General features: G+C 32.4%; 1 protein-coding gene and 1 long non-coding RNA gene across 2 annotated transcripts; both read left to right on the plus strand.

Moving 5' to 3' along the window:
• Positions 1-2,241: 2,241 nt before the first annotated feature.
• On the plus strand, positions 2,242-3,635 carry LOC123701420. The gene is made up of 3 exons (XM_045648895.1): positions 2,242-2,302; positions 2,766-3,099; positions 3,435-3,635. The coding sequence occupies exons 1-3, from the start codon at positions 2,276-2,278 to the stop codon at positions 3,581-3,583; spliced, it is 510 nt and encodes a 169-aa protein (XP_045504851.1). The 5' UTR covers positions 2,242-2,275; the 3' UTR covers positions 3,584-3,635.
• A 779-nt stretch (positions 3,636-4,414) lies between these two features.
• LOC123701424 lies at positions 4,415-8,618 on the plus strand. Its single transcript, XR_006752736.1, has 3 exons — positions 4,415-4,446; positions 6,712-6,883; positions 8,415-8,618. It is a non-coding gene; the product is annotated as an uncharacterized LOC123701424 (long non-coding RNA).
• Positions 8,619-19,119: the final 10,501 nt, after the last annotated feature.

The raw sequence follows: 19,119 nt of genomic DNA on the forward strand, positions 1-19,119 counted from the left end.
ATATTATAATATTTTGTGAATACCTATGTTGTTAATAACAATTATGGTTGAAAACAAAAGGATTAAATAATATGACCTTGATTAATATACTTACTCAGATTTATCCATAAATGACTCGAATATTACTTATCGTATTATATAGTACCAACCTTCACGACTACATAAAATAAAACATGATTATTGATTACTGTCTAGTCTGTCTGTCCGTCACTTTGTATGGTTAAAACTTTAAAATTTCGCAACAACAACTCTTACAATATATCTAGTATTGAACCGCTTACCTACTCTGTAAGAAAACGGATTTGATAAGCATTATCAAAATTAAAATAACAAAACATTGTAACTATTTAACTGCTTATATTATATTATATTTGCTAAACTTACCAATCTGATCCGATTTTGAAGAAAACTCAAATTTTATCCAATCGAAGCTAAAAGATAAATGTGTACCGTTAGATTCCCACAATTCCAAAGAATGCTATTCAGCAGATCGGTTTTATCTGACTCATCCACTTTCCCGCCTTTTTCTTGTCCCTTTTCTAACTTACTTTTATATCCTAAAAGACTATGAGACGTTATCCTATACAACATTTTTACGGCTTTGCGATTTTTTTGTGAAGCAGTTTTATGTAACGGTTTGTTAGCTATCTATTAAATATAAAGAACTTAATTTACAACATCTTGTAAAAAAATATGATTTTTTTTTATATAATATGAATTATTTTTACACACAGAAAGAATCGTTATTAAATTCTACGTTACTAAAACACACATGCCTGCCGTCCAGAAACAGATACATATTATTATTATTTTTACACCTATATGAGATTCTATTTTTACGCAAACAACAACATACTTTAAGACTCTACAATTAAGACCCATTATGATTTAGCTGACATCTTGTCATAATTAACCTACTTAAAAATAAGAACACAGGTGTGAACAATAAATACATTAAGGATTAAATGGAGCGACCCTTTATTATGACACGGGTCTTGTATTTATGGCATTCCGATTATTATATCCGTACCACGTACCACCATAATATATTACTCAAGGGTCATCGTTTATCTAAAGAGCAGGGAAAACTGCTCAAATTCAGTGCTACAAAAACTATTTTATCCTAATTGATTTATTAAGTACTTAATTAGAATTATCTAAATTATTCAAACTATCATTAACGCAGGCCATCAAATTAATTCAAATCTCAGATTTAAAAATAAATTATATTTTTTACGTCATAACATATTTTTATTAACATGTTTTCATTTGTCACATAAATATTTAAAACAACCCAATCTACACCATTGAGATTTCTAAAACTGAAGTAAATTCCCGAAAAATAAAGCACAGGTGAAAAGCGTTCAGAGCATTGTAAAGCATATAATGAAATCGGCAGACAGAACAAAAAAAGCATTCCCAACAAAACGAAAGATATCGAAAAACAAGGATAACAAAGCGAAAAAATATCACGAATTAATGGTTGACTGGGCGGTTTTTAGCCGCAAAACGCACTGGCGCGCATATCTATTCATCATTTAATTTACATTTGGCCAGGAAAAAATGGACCACGCTGCCGGTCGCACGGAATATCGTTTACTCTAAATAAAATTGTTCAAATGCCGATGATTTGTGGACAGAATTTAATGGGATGCCATTTAAAAATATTTAGTTAACTAGGCAGTGATTGTGGTACTTAGGTACATGTTTTAAATTTATAAATATCATTTAACTATATTTTGCTGTGTTTTTTTTCCTATGACGCTTTAATTTTACAAATTTAATGAAATGAATGTAGGTACAACAACAATTTTTTGATACACAAAACTTAAAATCTACTTAACCAAAGAACAACAACATTTAAGCCATCATGTTGTCAATTTTTACATCACCTATCCAAGAATATGACAATAATAAATTGGGTTAATGAGCCAAATTCAAGCGATATTTTGTAAATCCTTTTTTTGGTTTGAAAAATACGAGGTATTAAAGAATATAACATACCTATAACTGTATACAAGATTCGCGAAAATCTCTCGCAATAGAAAAAACTGTTCGCGAAAGTATTGAGTAAACCAATAATAAAATTACAATCCTTGTTAATGTAATTGCAATCTTAGACGTAAATACATTTAATCAAAACACAAAAATAATTACCGGTCAAGCATTTATTAACAAGAAAGTACGATTCGATATAGTAGTCCTAATCCATGGATAATTTATCCTGGGTATAAAAAGTGAGACATGATTAACTAATTTGTGATTGAACAATATAATGTTGACGCTTTCATTAATTGTATTGGTACGTTATATTATATTCTATACTCGGTTTCCGCCCGCGGCTTCGCCCGCGCAGTCAAAGAAAAACCCGCATAGTTCCCGTTCTCGTGGGATTTCCGGGATTGCGTCATTTTCCCGGGATAAAAAGTAGCCTATGCCCTTTCTCGGGTATCAAAATATCTCCATACCAAATTTCATGAAAATTGGTTCAGTGGTTTAGGCGTGATTGAGTAACAGACAGACAGACCTCTGTCTGTCTGTCTGTTAAAGTAACTCTTTACTTTCGCATTTATAATACTAGTATGGTTTATTAGGTAGTATATTATAGTAGTATTACTAACTTATTTAAAAAATATAATATTAAAATACTTATCATTCCATTTGAATAGGATACCATTTAATCGAACAATTTTCTTATAACCCACAGTTAATTATTCGATTTAAAATTATATCTTAAAACAAATAATTCACGATTGCCATTTCAGATCATACCAGCTATCCTTTCATTACCACAAAAAGAGCAACCATGTGCAAAAGCACTACACAGAATCACAGATAATCCAGATGTTATTCTAATTCCCGACAAGGAAGATGATGAAATTGACTATAAATTTGCAAGAGTACGGAAAATCGATAATATTGAAAACAAACTTCCACCAAGATACGCTGTCATAACTGGTAAAAATGGTAATGTAGCGTTGGTGAACATTGGCGCACAGTGGCCCCTTACGAAACATGTTTTGGGCAATTCAAACAAATGGAATGGATTAATATTGAAAAATACAAATATACCATTGAAAACTCTGTTGGCGGTTGCAAGTAAGCCCTAATAATATTTATCCAATTTGAGAAATACTATTAATATTTATTGAATCACAAGCTATAAAAATATTTGGTGAAATAAAAAATAATGTGTTTGCTTAAAGACTGTGGGTTACTTGCTTTTTTTTTCGGAAACGATTATACTTCAAGAGTAAAACCGGGACGAAACCTTTTCTTATTATTATTATAAACCCGAGTCTAGAAAACCATAAAATTTTTATTTAGTCATTAAAATTGATGAGATTATTGTAACTAGTAACATTTTTTTTTTACTTTTTATGGACCTAAAAATATCTCTTTTAATTTCATTTATATTATATTATACATTTTAGGCGCAGAAAATTATCCCAAGAACTTATTTTCCAACACAAAGGAACACCACCATGGTGCTAAAGTGTCAGATTTAGTTAACTATGATTGGTTAAAACAATTCACGATTGGTACAGATGGTTGGGGATCTCATGGCACGTCGATGGAATAACGAGGAATTGAGAAACGATGGCATTAATTGATCTTAATAAATAGTACTATTATTCACATGTTTCATTTCATAAACAACAAAATAAATAGACCTTTGGTAGCTAACTAGTCTTCAACTAGAATCAATAAAAAGTGATTTAAAATTTCGATTGCTTATAAAGCTTGGATTGGATCTTCTAGTACCACTGTTATAATCTATACTATCTATAGACTATCACAGTGGTACCAGTTCCTGAGATTAGCGCGTTCAAACAAAGACTATACTATAGTCTATACTAATATTATGAAGCTGAAGAGTTTTTGTTTGTTTGAACGCGCTAATCTCAGAAACTACTGGTCCGATTTGAAAAATTATTTCAGTGTTAGATAGCCCATTCATCGAGGAAGGTTTATAGGATCATCACGCTATGACCAACAGGAGCGGAGCCGCATTGATGAAACCGCGGAGCGCAGCAAGTATAATCTTAGTACAAATAATGAAATAATGCTCCAAAGTGACAGATAATATTATTTCCTAAGATATGAAAAACTTGTTACATATATTTAAACATTGATGAGTTCATAATGTGTGAAAATAAATTTATGGTAACATTTTTACTTTCATTTCTCATTATAGCGTATTGAGGCAAATAAACTAAATATAAATATTTAGAAACGGTGTATGATTCTCGGCAAAACACTAATTAGTGTTTATGTAAAAAAAAACATGAAAATAATAACCGTTAACAGTTATTTTCACGTATGAACCATTCGTTATGGTGCGGTACCATAGCTAAATGTACTGTATAAAAAGAGAAATGTTGCTTATATATTTAATTAAGATACAAAAATACTACGATGTTGGCACTCTTCTGTATCGCTCTGGTATGTACTGTAAAATATATTACCTATTTTTAATTACAAATTATTCTCCTTAAAGTGTCTTTTGAATAGATTGTCTATGAATTAATCGTTAGCTATTTTTTTTATTCCCTTAAGGGCCGATTTTTCAATGCTTGGATAAAACTTATTCGTCGAATAATGTATAAAACTACCATTTTGAAATCGTATTCTAATTGCCCGTATTTGACAGTTTACGTGACATTTTAATATTATCGTGTGCTAACTTTATTGGACGGATAAGTTTTATCCAAGCATTGAAAAATCGGCCCTAAATCTTAAAAAGTTTGCCGCGATTTCGCCCACGTGATCAAAAGTAATCGACATGTGATGGGACATCCATCGCCCTATCTCCAGAAACAAAAATCATGCTATGAAATCTCTCCGTTGCAACACGAAAGACATACAAACAAATACACATTCTCATTTATCATAATATTATCAGTGAAGCTAGTACATAGTACCTAAGGAAAGGATTTACCACAATGACCTATTATACTAGTAGACGCGGCATACGCCAACATCATTGCACTAAAAAACAGCGTAATTAATACATACCTACTTACTAACGCATTATCACGAATACAGTTGTTCTCTCTTTCACTCTCACGCACGAGACATAATACATGTCTCACTCATGTACTTCGTAATAACAACTGCCGATTAAATATAAAAAGAACGTCCAGCCACGACGCTGAATGGTGCGTGACTAAGTGAAACTCGGGCACTTAGCTGAGTTTTTTCTTGCCAAAATAGAGAGCGGGTAACGTATCTAGCTTTTTTATATATCATAGATTTACCAGATATAAATTTCACACCTTTTTACCTAATACTTGATGGCGCTGTAAAATAACACAGAGTATATCTAGTATTATGGGTTGGCTTTAGTTAACTGCCGCACGAATTTGTTGGAAATATTTATATTTTTAGTTAGCTAGGTAATGTAAGATTGTAATCCCAAAATATTATCGTTAGGAAACTTGTAGTTTTTTAGTTATTAATTTTTAAAGTTAATAATTTTTTGTGCGAAAAAGTGCATTTATCCGTTTTGTTGTGCAAAAAAAGCGGACCAAGACTTTCCATGTTCCATTTCACTGTACTGTGACTTTACGGTGCGGCCTGCGAATGCCAAAAGCGACTTTAGGGCGATTCCTACTCAAACAAAAAAAAATCTACGTACCTAGGTAGGTTAAAAAACTATTAAACTTTATTTTTAATATCCAAATAGGTAGCGAGGAGCGAAGCGACGAGCGTGTTAGGTTAACTCTTGAACTGCCGCACGAGCCGAGCGAGCGAAGCGAGCGTGCCGCGGCAGCGGCCGGCGAGTGCCAGAAGCGACTTTAGGGCGATTCCCACTCAAACAAAAAAGACGTGTGGCACTCGGGGACTGCCACGGCAAAGCTATTGCATAGCATGCCTTCAAGCCACACCTCCGTGCCCGTCGGAGTGGGGAGCGTGAGGTTTTTCGTTACGCAATTTCTGGATTCGGTCTCCGCGCTCAAGGCCCGCGATAGTAGCTATGCAATAGCTTAAAAAAAATCTACGTAGGTTAAAAAACTATTAAACTTTTATTTTTAATATCCAAATAGGTAGCGAGGAGCGAAGCGACGAGCGTGTTAGGTTAACTCTTGAAATGCCGCACGAGCCGAGCGAGCGAAGCGAGCGTGCCGCGGTAGCGGCCGGCGAGTGCCAGAAGCGACTTTAGGGCGATTCCCACTCAAATAAAAAAAACTATGTAGGTTTTCACAACTTGTTTGTTTTTATTTATGTATCGTAAAATTTTTGTTACTATCGTCTAATGCTTAGTTAAAATGATTTTACACCAATGCCATACATTTTGAGGTTAGAATAGGAAAATTGATTTTTCTCCAAAACTATTGGTTTCCTAACTTTCCCCTTTTGGTGGGAGGGTCCCCCCCTCTTCCCCCCCTCTCCTCCCCCCACAAAAAACCTATAATACGTGCGGCAGTTATCTAAAGAAACCCCAGTATTATATTATGTGGTAATCAAGAAGCTTATATGTAATACACTGGAGATTTCAGTACGAAAATTTAACTTGTAACAAGAAAATATGACATCCCTTTCACACCTAACTTGGTCACCCCCACAGAAAGAGATAAAAAAACATACAGGCGTCATTCAAGGTCATATTTTCTTGTTACAAGTTAATGTTCATACTGAAATCTCCAGTGTATTAGATATAAGCTTCTTGGTGGTAATATATAATTATCTATGACACGAATATTTCAGATTTTACCGGCTGCTCTCACCAGACCAGAAAATGGGGTACCCACGTCCCCCGCCTCGCGGGATGGATTTTGCCCTGAATGTAGTAGATGTGGACTTCGACCACCACCCAATATCATTCTTATCCAAAATGAAGATATTCCACGAGGGATTGTACACACTCTTCCTTTGACAAGTAAGTATCTATAGTAGAGCCATTTTAATAGGCAACATTTGACAGTTCAACAAAATACAACAACGTAACCTAGTAACGACGACATAGAATAACATGATATTTCGTTTTGTTAGAACTGCACATTTGCTTAACTTTTTTCAATTACGATTACATATTTATAATAATAATGACCGATAGAAGTTATTTTAAGATTTCATTTTACTGATAAACCATCCTAAACATAATAAACAATTTCTGAATTGAAGAACTGACGTCGCTACAATTTTGTGTCAATAAACCTTTTTTCTTTTTAAATACTAGAGACGTTACTCTAAAAATCGAAATCTGACATCTAAAATCGAATGCATTGATTACTTGTGAATAAAAATCATCATAAATTAATAAAATTAATAAAAATTCGATTGACAAATGTTTCAAATCCGTATCGATTAAAACACTTTAATCGATGTTTTTAAGCAGGTTACCTCTCTTCGAAGATAAAATTGATAGACGTCAAATGTTGCCTATTAAATTGGCTCGACTATAGTGGTGTAATATTTATTTTAAAACTTCTTATTATTTATAATGAATTTACAGATAATTTATGGTACAGAATATAATTTATTTACGGATGTAATTTATTATTGAAATAATATCATTTATTTATTTTTGGATAGACTGCAGGCCGAGACTAACGGCAGATAATAGAATAAACGCTAAGGAATAGAAACTGCTATCGCTAATTATTGACATATTATGCTCATGACATTTTAGTAATGGTTCGGTCACACTACCAACGACGACGACGATAATGACCGAAATTCCCATCCAGACAAAATTCGTTCAAAATAAAATATTAAAATTTCCCGTCATACTGGTACTCGGGAGAAAAAAAAATTGAAGTCAATTAAAAAAAATATAATACATATTATGGATTTTTGCGATTTTCGCTGAGACGATAAGCTAATCATATAATTACCTGAGACCAAAATTGTAGATCATAAAATTATCTATAATAAACTTCCAATACATCTTTTTCTAAGAGCCACCGTTTGTACGAAAAATCTATGTTTTCATTCATTATTCGCAATAAAAAATTCCAATCACCAGAACGACTTTAAATTTTAATATTTTATTTTTAAGTGTGTTTTTCACAATTTTGTTAAATTGCGACTGGATGAAAATTTTGTTTGTTGTCGTCTTCGTCGTTGGTACAGTGAACAAATCCTTAGCGAAATATCGTACGCTTATGACAATTAGTATCGTTAGCGGATTTTATTCCTTTGCGTTTTGACGTTCGTCTCGGCGCTCTGGTATTGATGTAGTAGTAAAAAGTTATTATTGTCATTTTACTCATTAGGTAATGTACCTTCGATATCAGTTTAAAGTTTTTTGATAGGTATCTGTCATTAATCGTAACGAAATAATCGCCTGTGCACACTTAACGATTACACCCGGTATAATTCTTATAGTTGTATCAATCTATGATCTATCCCTACTACTGCTATTTTAAATAAAGCTCTTCTTAAAACCTCAAAATCTTCATTTATAGCTGCAGACATAATAAGGAATATACTACTTGAACCAAGAATCGGCAGTCGCGACGCAGGTGCTGAAAAAGCAGAGGAAAATCCTAAAGTGCAGGCCAGAGGCGGGTGGGGCCCCCTACTTGGTCCACCAATCAGCCCCAAGATCCATCTTTGGGGCTGATTCCAGCTGAAAAACAATTGAAAGTAAAATAAATATTGCAGCAGTACTTTTGTTTTATATAATTTGAAAACTTGATCCGTAAATAGTTTTTAAGCGCAGGATAATAATATCATACTATGAACTAGCGTATTTATGCGTTTAAGGGCTGATTTTTCAATCCTTGGTTAACCCTTATTAAAACGCTGGGAGCTATACTTCCCACGTCTCAGATTGAAGTAAATCGTGTTTTATTTTTATATGCTTAATCCTAATGCAGTTTATTATTTATCTACGCAATCTTAACATTTCAGAGAACTTTTTTTCATGGAAACTCCTTTCAGAGAATTATTACATGTCATGGTAAACACACGTCAAATTCAGGTGACGTGATTTTGCCACCGAAAACGACCGTTATTTTTTAGTTTTTTGTGTAGTGCTGAAAAAAAATTAGATAAGTAGATTTGAGTTTTAGCTATGTTAACTAGACGGTTGCGTGAAACGTAAAAATATGCCCAGAATCTTTCGTTTATACCTTGGTAGAGTCGATTGAAATTAAGTCTACAAGTGGGAAGATATCATCCCAGTGTTCTTCACACGACATTCGGAAATTCTATATATAAAATCCGTGTGTCTAAATAATCTTTTTTAGTTGGTTTAAGCAACTTATTCATTATTTCCTGATCAGATAATTAGACATCTTAACTCAATACATTAGTATTTACCTATTGCTTTTATTTTGTTTTAGAAAAATGCCTTGTTTATGTTGAAGTCATTCATTTTTCAATTCCCGAATTCTTCCCTTAGTAAAAGAAACTTGCATTGATGAGTACTTTCAACTGCTTTATTAAAAAATATGATCTATATAATTTTTTACGATAATATTTAATTCACAAGTGGAGTCAGGGCAACTAAGTAGCTAGGTAGTGTTTGAAAATATTGGTGTCATACTAGGACACTGGGAGCTATAGTTCCCACCTTTCCAACCTTTTTACAAGAGAGAACAGATGACGGGATATATACTTCCCACCAAAAAAAGGTTACTTCCCCCCCACTAACCCCTCTTTTGTGTGCATTTTTGAAATCTACGACCCAAAATTACCCAGGAACGTATCTTACTTTTTTGTTAACTCCTCCACAGGCTCGCGTTTGAATAAGGGTTAAAACTTATTCATCGAATAACTGTCAAATACGGACAAATATAATATATTTCAAAAATAAGGTGAAATTTTAAAATGTTCCTGTAATACTTTATTGGACGGATAAATTTTAACCAACGATTGAATAATCGGCCCTAAATTTAAAGACCTATTTCAAACAATGTCATATTTCTCAGTTTTATATGAGGTAGTTAACTATAATTTGAATCAAATCCTCCGGTATGATAATAAAACTAAAGAGTAAGGAGTTACATAATATGTAAATATGCTCTTTAATACTAAACCTTATCCAAGCTTAAAAACTAATATGTAAACTGTATGAACTTTTTAAATTAACTTGTTTAAACGATAGCTATTGTAAAATTATTATATTCTTTATTTTCTTATAATGTGTTCTTTTACAAATTCGTATCTATTTATAGTACATCGTACCTTTTCTATTTATTACCTACTGAAAATAACAAAAATTATTGCAAATTATGATATTTAAATTAGGTGCGTTTTAAATTAATTAGAGGCCGTACAAGGCTCTTCAGAGAAGGTCTATTATAATACATATTAAACCAGTCTCATTAACAGGCAGTGTCATATGCTTTTGCTTAAGTCTGCAATCTTCTCAGTATTATGCAAAACTGAACAATTTGCATACTTTTGTACTGAAACTTTTTGACGTGAAATAAAAAAAAACTTTGTTATGAACTTATGTTGTAAATTCAATTGTTAAATGTTGTTTGCTTTTGTTGTAAGATAGTATTTAATAATTTTACGAGATATTAGACTCAAATTTAAAATATAGTCGATACTAGATACAGTTTCATATTTAATATAAACCCCCTACTTGTATTCGTAATTTATAATTGTTTTCCTTGGTTGGTTTACCTGGAAGAGATGGCCATAAGGTCACCTATTGTGCAATTTGTTTGTATCTTATTTTATGTTATTTCTTTCATCTGGCATGTGCAATACAGTATTCATTCATTCATTCATTCACAGTAATGAAAATCATAGATACAGATGTAGTAGTAGTAGATGTAGTAAATAAACATATACGCACGCTTAGTCACTTTTTAATATAACATTGAACATAATATTATGATATGTAATTATATCCTGAAAGTAAGGATACGATAAAATTTATTTCGTTATTATCTAAATACTCCCCTATTTCGGGTCCCTAGCAATTAAAATATTAGGTTTAATTAAGGTTATTAGTGTACAATGATCCGTAATAATTACAAGAATAATTTTAATGACGTTATTTGAATTTGAGCTACAATTTGGCTTTTTATTAAAGGAATATTTAGAAATCGTGCAAAGTCATCGAATTTCAGCTGTTAGCTCATTAATACATAATATTTTGAGGATAAAAAGTTGTAAGATAAGATGTATATGAGTGAAGGTTTTTTTAACAATGATTTCAACAATCATTCCACCTAATTGATACTTAAGAACACCCACTTAAATTCTTCTTCTTCGTGAATACTATTACCGATCAGTCTAAGGACGGATTCTGTCAACACAGAAATTACATAGCCAAACACAATTGTGTACTAAATTAAAACACACATAAAATTTGAGTCTATTCATAAAGTAACTGACATTCCAAAACCGAAAAAACACACTTAGCAATTCACCTGAAGTCCCCGCTTCGCTAATTAATTTTTGTCGAAGAATTCCCGTAATCCTTTTAAATAAGTTTGCTTCACTCTCGCATAATCAAGTCAAGAACTTGGTTTGGCAAGCGCCGCATTTCTAATTGCAATGCGAATCTATTACGTGGATTTAAACCGGGAATATTATAATTAGATATTAAGATAGCGTTAATATTTCGTGCGTTTGGCTTCGTTAATTTGATAATTAACTAGGTTCACGCAATTCTGTCCTACAAATTAAGTAAACACGATCTATCTGTAGGTACTACTGAGAAAAATATCGAAACAAGCAAAAGATTTTCCTATATAAAACTTTCAATGTCCCCTTGTTTTATAACTAAAAAAGCGAGTTTACTCTCTAAAGAAGTTTCACTTCAAAATATTAAATTGATTTCCTGCTAATGCGTATAAAAATCGTATGAAGTTCATTTGTTCATAATTATAGTAGATATCCATGACAATTCAAATTATTCTAGAAAAGTCTTTACATCTACAACAATAAATTCATTATGACATTTATCGAATTCGCAGAAATAATATTTGAAATTGTAGCAAATAGCAATCTCTGGGGGGCAGTTCGCCAATGTAACCGTTAACTTGAAAAAATTGTCTCGCAAATGCACTTCCAATATCCTTCGAATATTATCAGAGTTTTTTTATAATGAAAATGTTATTGTAATAAGATATTTATGTTAAGTGTATTATGTATATTGTATAGATAGTAGTCAGTTCCGATCGCTTCTCTACTACTACTACTAATCTTACACCTACTACTGTTTTTCTTATCTTATGCTCGTGAAAGTGGGAGCGTTAAAGATACATGACCTGGAATTACTAAATAAAGAACTTTCGACAGAATATAGAGGAAATATCATGTATAATGCAAATCACTTGCTTGATCTTAAGAATAAACCAATAAGACAGATTTTAAATACGAGACTAACCCGAAAGAAAACACAGTCCATATTTCATTTTTTTTAATTAATACTTACATTTCTGATGCAATTCTTAATATAGTTAATTGAATATACAATCTTCATAAAAATTGGCATATCATTCATCAATTAATTCCAACCTTGCTAATCATTCTTTACCTACCTTAAATCCTACACATTCATCGACAGTCACAAAGCCATACAGAACAATATAATTATCACAATAGGATTGTCCGCTATATAAGTGTAGCCCAATGAATAAGCACTAAGGCTTACGTCATTCGGTCCGTGTGTACGCGGCTTAAAACTTTGCACAGTGTGGATCGGCCCTAATCTCCTAACCACACTGTTGTGAATTTGTAATTTTTCCTCTACTGTAAAATTCTGATCCAATATGGGATGTAGTGGCATTTTTAAACTGCACTCGCCGACTCTTTTGTTTTTCTTCACATCTCGCTTCAGACTTTTAAATATTTAGTTTTGTGAGTAATACACAACGTTGATATTTGGAACAAGCTATATCGTTGTAACAAGTATTGCTTCTTTAGCACATTATCGTTACAGTAACGGTTGCCTTCTTGTAAAAAAGGACGAGTAAGCCAGGTTAGGCTTTACCCAAATAAAACTACCTATGTTTGCTGCTTGCAAACTGTTATCTTTCAGATATTTTGTACCTGATTTTTTATAACACTAAACAACATATTATGTATTAATATTTTATGAAAATTTAATAACGACGCTACGAAAAACACACGTAGACGCTCCTATCTCTCGTCGTCTTTTTAAGGTAAGTACCTATGAAAATATTTCAGACATACTGCCATAGTTTTTAATTTTAAACTATTAAGAAAACAATGCATCGCTCTAAATAGAGATCTATCTTTCAATTCTAGAACACGTACTTTACAACACTGTCAAGTGTCACAGATAAATAATATATTGTATGATTCAATAGCAAACGGTTTGGAGTTAATGTAACTTGGCCATTACTCAACACAACATACAGTGATATTTGAGAAGCCATCCAAACTTAATTGACGGTGAAATCTGAATGCAAATACATGTTCAAAGTTAAACATTGCACTGAAGTCCTAGGATTTACTTGCATTTTGTATGTATATGCATATCATTCGTGGAGTAGTCGTGTATTCTTTTAATAGGTATTTAAATTGAATAAATATGTATTTGAAATACTTAACTTTTTAAACAATATAGTTAATATGGTCCAAACGGCAATAGTTTGTGTTAATATATTTTATAGCCTTTTCAAATTTAAAGACATTCACTAAAAAAAGCCAGAAAATATATTTTGAAGTTATACGAATTGTATTATTTTTTCATACGTTATACTCAAATTTTCTCACAAAAAACTACACAAACAGAAGTAGCAAATTTACTCAAGTGACATCGATCCCTTTGCCGGGACACATATCTCCGCAGTGAGGCAGTGATTCAACAAATACGTGTACCGCGGAAATCACTTAGCATATGACAAATAGTGTTGGAGTGACAAGCTTTTAAGAGGCATAATATACGCTCCTGCGTTCAGTGGCGTGTCTGCGCTTTTTTCGTTGATCTATTTATGAGGACGTAATGTGAATAGCAAATTGTATATATTCCCTTATAAATCACACGAATGCTAGGTAGGTTTCTTTTTTAGATGGTTTAGGTATAAAGTACATACTATTTTTCACAGGAGACTAATGTAATGGAACTAGAAGCAGTTGATATGAGAAATATATGTAAGTGCTTTCTTTTCGAATATGTGTAATATTTTTATACTCTGGTACTGGAGAAAGAAAATACAGTGGCGGCTGCGCATATGTAAAGAAAGCGAAGTCAACATTGACCCCGTTGCTATGGTCACTGTAGCCACCTTTGCAGTTTATCACCTACCTTATCACGATAAATTGAAATATTGAATTTGATATTTTGGTTTTATGGCACTGAAATGCTTTATAAATATCGGGATCACGGATGGATGTTTGAACGTATGAAAACGCGGTTCGATCCCAACTCGTGATCAAATTTTTATATTCCTTAAGGCGCGGGTATGAATCCCGCCTCGTGTTCGATTTTTTTCTATTCTATAAAAATTTATATATCAAGAAATATAGTTTTTTACAATATCATTTAACAATCGAATAAAAAAGGTTTTAAAGTCAATACAATGAAGTGACCTATACCCGGCGCGGCCTAAGATGATCCCTGTGACAGTTCGTCTTAGTGATTGCTCGTATGATGGATCGTGTCGATACTTTACTATTTTATAGGCAAAGGCATGGTTTGCATTCAGCCACGTCGGTAAACATGTTTTTACAAATATTATAAAATGAATTTTTAACGTCTATTATGTAAACGAAACGGTAAGTAAAACGAAAGTTTTCCAAAACATAAAAATGCACCTTATCATTTTCTCGTAATTTTTAACCCGTTTAACACAGTGTTTATTATTTTATCATGAAAATGGAATCCCCCATTTAATTTTTCTAAAAAACTTATATTATCATAGGTAAGTAAATTAACGCGAACGGTAATTATTAATTAATTATGCTGCGATCTTCTGTTCCATTCAATAGTGAATGAACTATAGCTTAAGCATGGAAAAAATGTGAACTCGTTTCCATTATCGAAATTTGTTTATCGATACTTTCCGCACTAGTCGATAAATGCCAACGATGTAAGTTTTGAAGGACGTAAACGTAAAGTCAGATTGATATAATTTCTCGTAAATGTTAAGAATTGTTATAATTCCAACGGAATATCATTGTAATGGCATAAAGCTACGTAAAAATTAATAAATGCCATTTTTAGACGCCTCCAATACGTTTCTAATTTAATGGTGACGCCATTACAAGTTTGTCTCTTGAGAATAACTGTCAGTGTCATAGGGATCATCTTACGCCGCGCCGGGTATAAAAGATACCACGGACCACATCCCATATCCCTTGTTCGTTAGATAAATACGCAGAAAGTTTGCTAGTTGACCCCTATCGGCTCTATTTGTTTAGTTTCTTTTGTGCCTAAAAGTTTCTTGCGGATCGATAGATTCTGTGGTTAATTAGGTTTGCCGTACATTCGTAGTTTCTCGAGCGGTGCCAACTTTGTGATTATTGGTGATTAATCGTACATAATATGGTATATTATTTTCGATTAAGTTAGAATGATAATATTAAGAGACATGATTCCTGAAGGAATGAGTAATATTTCTATCAATTTTTTTTTTTTTCAGGTAAAGTATTTTGGAGTCTGTGTGTCAACTCAAGTTATTCTATATTGATACGTTATTACCAATTTTTCTTGGTTACATATTGTGTCTAAAACATTGTGTTGTATAATATGAAAAATAACTTCTCATGGGATGTTCGTTTTAGTTTCATACGCTTTTCATTTTACAATCGACACTTACTCAACAGCCTATTCAAAAATCATCTCCATTGCTAATTTTCTTTACCTATTCTACGTCCCTAATATCTTACGTCACATACACAGATAAACAATGAAATCAATGTCTCCTAACATTAATCCATACATCCGTGGTTGACGTACATTCGTCACCAGTTCATATCACTTAAGTTAGCTTAATGGCTCTGCAGACAGATAGTGTTCTGTTGAATTATTATAATCGCCTCTCGAATGCATGAAACTATTGAATTAATCGTGTATGCTATGGGTTATGTAGTTAATGTGTGGATTAGTGTGTTCTTAAAATATACGTTTAAACATCCTTTATTTTTACAATTTTTGGTTTGGTTAACTCATCAAAATATAAGAAAGATTTTTCATTGATTTCTCTTCTGTATAGTAAAGCGTCTTAAACTTGAACTCGATATAAATATTTTAAACCAATTACATTAAGTGATAACACATTTTTAATCAGCTGTGTTATGTCTTCCATAGGCCAAGTGTTTCTTTTTACTTAATATGTATTTAACATTAGTCTTCACAATTTTCAGTATCATTAAACATTTTCACCTGTTTAAAAGAACTCAAAGCAATACAACATAAAACATAAAGCCAAAGTCGGTCCCAATAAAATTGACAAATACATTGCAAGCTTCGATAGTGTCACAGGCGTAACAGACAGAATGCTTAGCAAGGAAAAGTCGCTTACAATGCAGCGAAAAATATTTGGAGAATTCGTTACAGAATATTGTGTGCATAATACGGTTGGGGTTTCCGATATAACTGATCATTTCGTGTTTATTTGATAATAGAAGGTTTTGCGGTAACAATTTTAAATGCAATTATTTGCTATATTATTTTTTTATTGAATTTCCTAAAACGAACAAGAACTATGCTCATTCTACTCATTCCTAAGAACTTATTTCACTATCATTGATAGACTATAAAATGCTGTAAAACTGGTTGTGCTTAATTTAGATATAATTTTATGGATAAATGGTCTACGTTTTTTTTAATCACCACCAAAAGGGATAATAGAAATGGAGGAAAGGGAAATTCAAACTCAAACTCAAACATTTATTTATTAAATTAGACTTCTTCACTTGAAACAAGCACTTTTGAATCGTCATTACATAATTTTTTACATTTACACTTATGTATAATGTAATTTAATTTGTATAGTACCTACAGTAACAGTGTACAGCATAAACTTTCTCGCGTTAACATGTATTAAATAGCTATACAATTATATACATAGCATTATGAAACACACATTAACATCTAATAGTCTCTAAACCTATTGAATAAAGTTCGCTCAGTCCCGCTAAGCCTCCGCAGTGTTGAAGTTACAAACTGGAATCCTCTGTGAAACTTGGTGGAAATTTTAAACGTTTTATTTTATAAAGAGACGTTAAAGTTACCTCGATCAGCATTCGGTAAACGTTTGACCCGCTACTGTTTGTCTATTCGAAGTATTATATTTTTGTTTCTCATGACATGATCTGTAAAAATTCTTCCGCCTTTTAAAAAATAAAATAGAATTGTTATGTTTTCAGGATTCATGCATGTATGACAATCTGTTTCCATCTTCTAAAATATAAATGCTAGAATATTCTTGCATGTCCTAAATGATTAACGAGCAATTAGCAAGTCAAATTTTTTGAGCTTGAAAACAACTAGAATGAAATTAAAACCAAATTAAAAACGACTCCAACAATCAGATAGATAATCGCCAGATCCGGAACAATCGGCATACATAAAACAAAAGGACGTAGTTTCGCTTGTAAACAGGCCATGTCTGAAGTTAACGTTTTGACATGTAAATCCAGTCCCTCCCGATGCAAATCACTGTATAATCAGCTTATTGATATGCCGTCGCAATGACGCCCTCTGTTCTTCGCGTCCCGTTGTCTGAATTGTTTTTATCTCCATTTTAAATTGCACTATTTTACGGGAAGATAAACAGAGCTTAGTAGTTAGTATGCTGTATTTCTCGATTGTGTTGAGCAATTTTAACAGATTGAGATAGAGTGAGTATCTTTACGTAAAGCGTGCAATGTACCTAAATAAATATGAATTTAAGAATTAAGTACATTACCTCTGAATAATGACATCAGTTGTATTTGTGAAACTTACTTGTAAGTGTATTATGTTAATCTATTACAATAATATTTATGTAGCACGTACATAATGTAAATGTAAATCGAATGTATTATATAAGTACGTACGTATACGTACATAACCTAATATATGTCTGGAAGCGATAAAAAGTTGGAAAGCAAATTCCCGCGCAAACTCGTTCCATTTACAAACTTATAACGTTATAGTCTATGGTCCATGGAGCCTATTTAGTGCTCGTCCGCAAGTAATTTCATCAGAGCAACGTCGGCCAGCGCAGTTAAGAGCGTGTGTATCGAAACATCGAACAAACCCCATTACGGGAACCAAATCAGGAGTTATGAAGGGCCCATCCAAGCCTTAATAAGTACCCACTAGAACTGATACTTAACGTTCAGACTACGCTACCAAAGAACTATAACAGATATTTTAGTTGCAAAATATGGTTTGAAAATTATTATTGAAATTTTGTAGTGGAGTGTAGTCTAGATTTTGAACTTTTATTTTACGGTTGTAGTTCAAAGGGAATGAAAGTGAACCGAATGTTAAAAATATTGTAAAAACAAGTGATAACTGCGTTAAAAACAACCGACTTCAAACTTGCACTTGCAACATTTACAAATACAGATAAAAATGCTCATAAAATAAAAACTACTGGGCCTATCAGAAACCTCGGAGTAATCGGTATACATAAAAAAAAATACCGGCCGAATTGATAACCTCCTCCTTTTTTTTGAAGTCGGTTAAAAAAGAAAATGTTTCATTTAACAAAAATTTTGTCAGTAATCCACATTTATATTTTTTTATATATAAGTATATTTTTTAATCAATTTATATCATTTGTAGGTTACCGCGTTACCTTTCTCTTACCATTTATATGTAGACGTGTAGCACAGGGAATGTAGAAGCCGTAGCAAGCTACAGCTACGAAAGTATTAAATTGTTTTTGTATATTCGTGTGTGTTTTTATTTGTGTATTTTGAAAGAATTTTCAAAAGTACTTTTAAGTTTTATGCGTTTATTTTAAAGTAATACGCATTTTGAAAAATAAGAAGAAACAGTATGTGCATTTACAAACAGTTATTTGAAAGTTTTGTGATTGGTTTCCCTACTTAATATATTATAGATGAAAGATTTTTATCATAGTAGTATTTCGTCTGAAACACAAATATAAGCCACTTCATCACAGTACTTAATACTCTGTATGGGCATTACGATGGCCAAATTGGTGCACGGCTATATCCAAAGTTTCGCCGTAAAATAACGTACAACCTTAGAAAGATCACTCAAAGTTGTAAGAG

This window comes from Colias croceus, chromosome 21 (genome assembly GCF_905220415.1).
Source record: "Colias croceus chromosome 21, ilColCroc2.1".
Taxonomy (NCBI): domain Eukaryota; kingdom Metazoa; phylum Arthropoda; class Insecta; order Lepidoptera; family Pieridae; genus Colias; species Colias croceus.

Coding starts and splice junctions, on each gene's coding strand:
- LOC123701420 (XM_045648895.1), top strand. CDS start 2,276: ATGTTGACGCTTTCATTAATTGTATTG. Junction 2,303..2,765: donor CGCTTTCATTAATTGTATTG/GTACGTTATATT, acceptor TTGCCATTTCAG/ATCATACCAGCTATCCTTTC. Junction 3,100..3,434: donor AACTCTGTTGGCGGTTGCAA/GTAAGCCCTAAT, acceptor TATACATTTTAG/GCGCAGAAAATTATCCCAAG.